Source organism: Pinus tabuliformis, chromosome J, assembly GCF_031772625.1.
Source record: "Pinus tabuliformis cultivar Carrire ecotype Pingquan chromosome J, CPIR1, whole genome shotgun sequence".
Taxonomy (NCBI): domain Eukaryota; kingdom Viridiplantae; phylum Streptophyta; class Pinopsida; order Pinales; family Pinaceae; genus Pinus; species Pinus tabuliformis.
This window is the reverse complement of record NC_142295.1, coordinates 1080845628-1080852560: the sequence shown is the minus strand read 5'-3', so window position 1 is coordinate 1080852560 and position 6933 is coordinate 1080845628. Positions and strand designations below refer to the sequence as shown.

At 37.1% G+C, this 6933-nt stretch overlaps 1 protein-coding gene across 1 annotated transcript; it reads right to left on the bottom strand.

Moving 5' to 3' along the window:
• Positions 1-3725: 3725 nt before the first annotated feature.
• Positions 3726-5798, bottom strand: LOC149230730 (uncharacterized). The gene is made up of 3 exons (XM_089381400.1): positions 4882-5798; positions 4071-4482; positions 3726-3962 (listed from the first exon to the last, which is right to left on the bottom strand). Exons 1-3 carry the CDS (start codon positions 5796-5798, stop codon positions 3726-3728), a joined length of 1566 nt encoding a protein of 521 aa, XP_089237526.1.
• Positions 5799-6933: the final 1135 nt, after the last annotated feature.

The window sequence follows — 6933 nt, the reverse complement described above, 5'->3', positions numbered from 1 at the left end:
GGGATAACTGTTGCATGACTTCACCAAGACTTCTAGCTTGAATTTCTCCAACTAATTAATCCAAGATGAATTAATTAATTATTTTTCAAGCAGCTAGTCAAACTAAATTCGAATTTTAATTCAATGACAAATTAATATTGGAATATTCTGAATGTTATTTTCAGCATTTCTTGTTGTTATTCTCAACATTCTCTCTCAACAAGAAAGGAATTCGACTCGATCCTGATCCTAAACCTTTGGAATGTTCTGCATGCAACACTTCTCTCTAGTGTTGTTGCTTCAGCAACTCAGAAACAAACAAAAAAAAACATCCAACCTGAATTAGTACGATGCATCTGTCATCAAAGTCTCTAACTGTTATTGCCTCTGTCAATTGAAAAACTATGCGCTTCTGTTGAATTTGCCTTTCTGCACTGTTGTCAATCCTTCTCTACGCTCTTCAGTATCTAACTGCTCTAGCCTCTGTCACTTTGATCTCTGACTGCATCAATCCCACTGATTCCTCCTGCTACTTTGTACTTTGGGCTCTCGTAGCAAGGTACAATCCATGAGATAAAACATCTCAATGGACCCTACCCAATTTCAGCCTTCTTGAGATTATCACTTCACATCGCCCCACCTCACACCTGGAGGTATGGCTGCATGTGATCCCTCTACCCACTTGGCTCGAAATTTCCCCTACTAGAGGTCTCTGCATGAGTGGATGCCTCTACTCGGTCACCTCTCAACATCTCCATTTGTGGCTCCTTCACAATTGTCTGAGACTTCTTCTAGGACTGCATGTTGAGAGGTAATTTACTCTCCCTCTCAACCACCAAGTCTCTAACATTTGTCTTGCTCCTCAAGGCTTTGCATACATCTTGAACCTCAAGTGCATACATGTTCTTAGCTAGCACACTAATCTGTTTCATCTTTCCCGTTGTCACGAAATGTTGTGGAAAAAGAGTTGATTTTAAATTAGTGATATCTCCCTCATTCGAACTCCGATTCAGCTGATTTTTTTTTAATTTGGGTATTTTTTCGCTAGGAATCCAGATCTACTATTTATTTCTGAAAATTTTGCACAAAAAATTTCAGATCTGCTCTGTAAACTCGCAGCCTTTTTTTTTCGTGTACTGTTCACTGCTCCGATACCATGTAGAATTTCCTACAAATTCTCTACAAATATACCTCTAAGATCTATGTAGAAAATCTGACTGTAGATTAACTCGATAATGCAATATACCAAAGCAAAATACTATAATCTACTTCTACTATCAAACTTGCGGAAGCTTAAAGATCCAGTTGAACCAGAGTTGAACACATATAACCATAAGAAGAAGAATCAATACACATGAAACACAGAAAATACTCAGGGGAAAACCTCGGCTAAAAACCCCAATATTTGTATTATCATACAAGGTGGAAATACATCAAGATTACACAAAGCTTTAGTTCTTACAACTCGCCAGCTCTCAGTACAATCCTCCTGGATGCTCATAGGCAAACAAAGCTTCTCACAAACCTTCTCCTCTGCCCTCCAAACCTCCTATTTCCTTGCGCAGTTTTCCCTGGCTGATCGAGCTGTTACCCAGTGTAACATTGATCTAACACACTGCTCCAACACATTGTCAGAACTGCGCAATCCTCAAGGAACCTTATTCCTTTTGCATGGATGAGTTTCCTTTATAAGAAAATTCCTCCAACTGATATTACAATGTCCCTATCTTTAATCTCAACTGGGTCTTTGTCTGAATAGACATGCATGAGTTATTTATGAGAGAATCCTCAATTATCTAGAGTACACTAGTTGGATGCATGCATGCATTAATTGATTGAACTCACAATTAGTTCCTCAACATGTTTGGAACTAATTTATTTGGACATAATTCAGTTAACTGAGCTAACTAATTACAACTCAAATACAACTCATCCTTATCTCCTTAATTAAGGGATAATCTCCTTAATTTAAGGGATAATTGTTGCATGACTTCACAAAGACTTCTAGATTGAATTCCTCTAACTAATTAATCCAAGATGAATTAATTAATTATTTTTCAAGCAACTAGTGAGACTAAATTCGAATTTTAATTCAATGAAAAATTAAAATTGGAATATTCTGAATGTTATTTTTAGCATTTCTATTTTAGCATTTCTTGTTACTATTCTCAACAAGTCATGGTTTTAAAATGCATATCCATGGGGGCATGCAAGGTGTGCCACCCCATAAGTGGATGAAGATATGCATTGCACCTTGTATCCTCATGACCCCATAACATCATCTAGTTACTAAAATCATATAGCTATTGTCCCCTTAACATTATAGTTTGATGATTGCACCTCACAACAATGTATACAGCTTCAAATATCATTGTCGCAAGGCCTACCAATGCTTAGGAATTAGGTTTGTGAGAGTGCCAGGTTGACTTGAGGGATGAGAAGCATTTGACTATTATATATGAAATGTCACAATTGGAAATGTTATTTCTTAGGTTGGAACAAGCAATATTCAAGGTTCATTGCCACTATTTTGAAGGATAGTCATAAGGTAGTTGGCTTAGATATTGGGTTACCAACCTTACCTATTGCAGAGATTTAGAGGCACCAGGTAGGTGTGAATATGATTACATGGACTCCTCATAGCCCTTGCCAAATTTTAACTACATGAGATGATTCTTAAGCACTCATATCACAGCTATAAATATTAGTCAAACACTGGTGAGGGGTTATGGTCTTGACCCCATCTTAGCTTACACCACAATTTATGAAAATAATCAATTATAGTGATATTCCATGTAAGTTGACTTGGTTTATCAAGACCCGCAAGATCTTGTACAAAACAAATTACAAGAAGTTCTTGGTTGAAACTTATTTATACCCTAAGTCACCAGGTTCGAGTTCGAGGACCATGAAATTCGAATAAAGTTCGGCAACTCAAATTTTGTTGATAAAATTCGACATAAAATTCGCCATATAGAAATTCGAAAAAAAAAATGTATATTAAAGATAGATATATCATATGCATATGAGAAATGGTATGGCAACTTCAAATGCATTTAGTATAGCTGTTTCTGTTCTGTTTTAGAAGAAACTTATAGTATCAGTGATCATAGATGAACAATAATGACAAAAAGAGAACACAACTAGCCAGGGTTACCTTAGTGTTACCCTGATATATCAAAACAATAATCAAAACACTAACAGCAAAACAGTACAGCAGCCAGCTTGTAACAGCAAAACAGTAACAACAAAAGAGAATTCCCTGATATTACAATTTACAGTAACAGCAAAACAGTACATGTACAAAACTAGCCAGCTTGTGATATTTGTTGAAGTGTTGAATCACAATTAGAAAGTTTACAGTTTTGAAACGTAGGAATCCTCAAGGCATGAAAAACAAGCACAGATTCTAGAAAATATCCCAAAAAAATTAAAACATGATTATAAGAAATCCTGTAGGCTGTAACTTTGTAAGCAACCATTCATAACTATTTTTTAAAGATAGATTGGCATAAAAAAAATATACAAAAACAGCAAATATATGCTAACTTCTAAGATATTTAATTAATGAACAGCAAATATATATTCTTTTGGCAGTTCAATGAAAAACTCTGCATTATAATTTATAAGATAAAAAGACAGTTTAAACTTTAAACTTTAAAGTAGCAGCTAGCTTGGCAGTTTTAGGCTCTAGCAAATTGTTCATGCAAAAACTAAACTAGAAATCTAAAACAGGAACACAAGTTTTATTCTTGACGTTCCTGTTGCCCACTTGTTATATCAAAAAGTTCTATGTCATCAAGAGCAGTATGAGATGTGAATCCGCTAGATGCTTCAGCACCAGATTCATCAGCGAATTCCCTGTCAGTGTTTATGTCACTATCAATGTACAAATCAGCATCATCCATTGTTGCATTTGGAACAGGATCGATCCACGGAGTAGAAGAATTGGATGACTCTTTAGCCACATTCTTCAATGCCAACTGCAAATTACTACGAACATAAACAAGATCTTCTAATTTTTGAGATGACAGTCTATTTCTTTTTTTGGAATGAATGTGGTCAAAGGAACTCCAATTCCTTTCACATGCTGATGCACTTGTTCCTTGGCTTAAGATACGAATTGCAAAATTTTGCAATTCTGGTGCCCCTGAACCATAAAATTCCCACCATAGTGCTGGATCACTTCTGCTCCTATCATACTTTGCTGATACTGTTCCAAATAATCCTTCTTCTAACCTGTATGCTCTCAACTGACTTTTGATCAAACCTGCAATCTCTGGATCTGGATTTAGCTTCTCAATAGATTGGATAAGTCCATTCATGATTTCTTCATCCCTATGTCTTGGTAACCCAAACAATCTAGGGTCCAAATAGCATGTTGCTGCGTGTAATGGACTATGCATCATCTTCCATCTATGATCAATTAAATCCCATATCTCCTTGTAATCAGCTTCCACATTATCAAAAGCAGTTGCAATGGCCTCTTTGCAACGATCAAGGCTTTCATAAACAAAACCCATACAAGGTTTGTCACCATCAACCATGCGGAGCACATTAACAATTGGGCCACAAATTTTTAAAACCTTGTTTGCATTTTCCCAAAAGCCATTATTGAGCACTATTTGTTCAACATTTTTCCCCTTAGTTTCTTTTGAGAGGGTAGATCTCTCCCACTCAGTGTTGCAAAAAACAGCTCTTAGGCTCGCTTTTTCCTCAACAACTCTTTTCAGAGTAATATAAAAAGTGGCAAACCTTGTATCACAAGGCCTCAACAACTCTTTTGATGCATTCTTCCTGTATATGCTCAAAGTGAGACAATGGTTGATGATGAAGTTTGAAATTGATTTGGCTCTTCGGATTGTTTCATTGACCCAAGGAAATTTGGCTAAGTCATGCAACATTATATCCAAGCAATGAGCTGCACAAGGGGTCCAATAAATCTGCTCATATTTTTCCATAATCAGCTTCCCTGCACCAACACAATTTGATGCATTATCTGTAACAACATGGACAACATTTTCCACCCCAACTTCTTGAATCGCTTCATCCAAAATTCCAAAAATAAATTCTGATGTCTTCACTTGATCCATTGCATTCACTGCCTTCAAGAAAAGTACCCCTTGAGGACAATAAACAAGCACATTGATCAATGGGCGATGACACAAATCTGACCAACCATCACTCAAAATTGTGCATCCTGTAAGCTTCCAGGACTCTTTAATATCAGCCAACTTTCCTGTCACTCTGTCTTTCGCTCTCTTTAGCAAAGTTGTCCTTAAAGCTTCAGATCCAGGAGGAACATAGCCCTTCCCAAAATCAATGGCCTTTTTAATTACATTTTTAAAATATGGACTCCTCGCCACATTAAAGGGAATTGCACATGCATAAAAATACTCAGCAACAGCGTCATCAACTTCCTGTTTCTCAACAGGTTTCCAGAATTGATTTAATGTTTTCGGCCCACCTGTTTTTGCTTGAGGAGCTGTAGAACTAGATCCACCAATGTTTGAAACTGAATTAATGGTGTTGGAGGAAGACATGGCAATCTCCCTCTCAATTCGCTGCCTCTTATTCACCCTTTTCTGCCTTTGCATCTGTGAACTGGAATGGTCTTTCTCCACTTTGGCTTTTTGTTCATCAGTGATCTTAGTGCAGGCTTCAACACCACCTCCACTTCCATTGCTAATACCGAGAAGGTGATCCACTGCTCTAGTCAAAGTGCCCTTGAAATTATGTCCACACAGCTGACATGAAAGATTAAAACCATCTTTTTGGATAAAATTCCAAGCTACAGCAGTTGATTTTGGGGGTGCCATTGGAATTTAGAAGTCTGAAATGTCTGACACTTCAATGTCTGAAATGCCTGCAATTTTTTTTGAAATTACATTTTCGTTAGTCATGTAAACTTGTAAAGCAAATGTTCATGATCATCCAACGAACAGTAAGCAAGCCAGAATTTTTCAAAGAATAACAGTCTTCTCTCATTGAAAATTGTCATCTGGAAAATTATTTAAGGATAAACTGTTATAAATTATTTAAGGATAAATTTTCCAGATGAAAGATCTGATAAAGAGCTGATAACAGTTTTCAAAGAATAACAGTCTTTATTATTTAAGGATTGCCTAACTTATTGACAACAAATTTGAGGGTAGTAAGGAGGTTTTGGGTAGTTCTGAATAAAGAAAATTGTCTTCAACACAGTCAAACCAGGCTTCAACACAGTGAGAACATAATTAGAGCCTAGAGGTAAGGGAACTATCCAGTGCAAGCACTTCATGGGACAGACTATGGAAAAGCAAAAATGCCATACCCAGATTTCAGAGAGACAAAATCAGGATTTGAGAAAAGACTCATGCGAAGCAATGTAATGAAGGACTCATTTGGACAGAGGCACAGGACGTGAGTAACTCCACAATATTGCAATGGGTTATGAGATCTTACAAAGTTACAGCCAAAGCTCCACCAGCAAACAAATGCGAAGCAATGTAATGAAGGACTCATTTGGACAGAGGCACAGGACGTGAGTAACTCCACAATATTGCAATGGGTTATGAGATCTTACAGCCAAAGCTCCACCAGCAAACAAATAATTTGTAACACAGTGGGGTACTCTATGTCTGCAGCCTAGAGATTAAAGTCATTCATCAAGAAGGTGCTCGAGACTGTCCAAACAAAGTATGGTTATCCGGATCCCCAACCATGGCATTTTCTTGACAGAAATTAACTGCATTTGCTCTAAGAGAATCATTCCATACTTCTGATTCCTTTGTGATGTTATCAACACCAAATTCTTTCCAAGCATTGGTTCATTCCATTACTATGACGGAAAGGAAAGTTCAAAGAAGACGAGAAGAAAACTTACAAGTTACAGGATGGCAGATGCACACGCGGCAGTTTTCTGAGTTCTCGCCTCTCGGCCTGGTAAACACTAAACAGTGAACACGTTACACT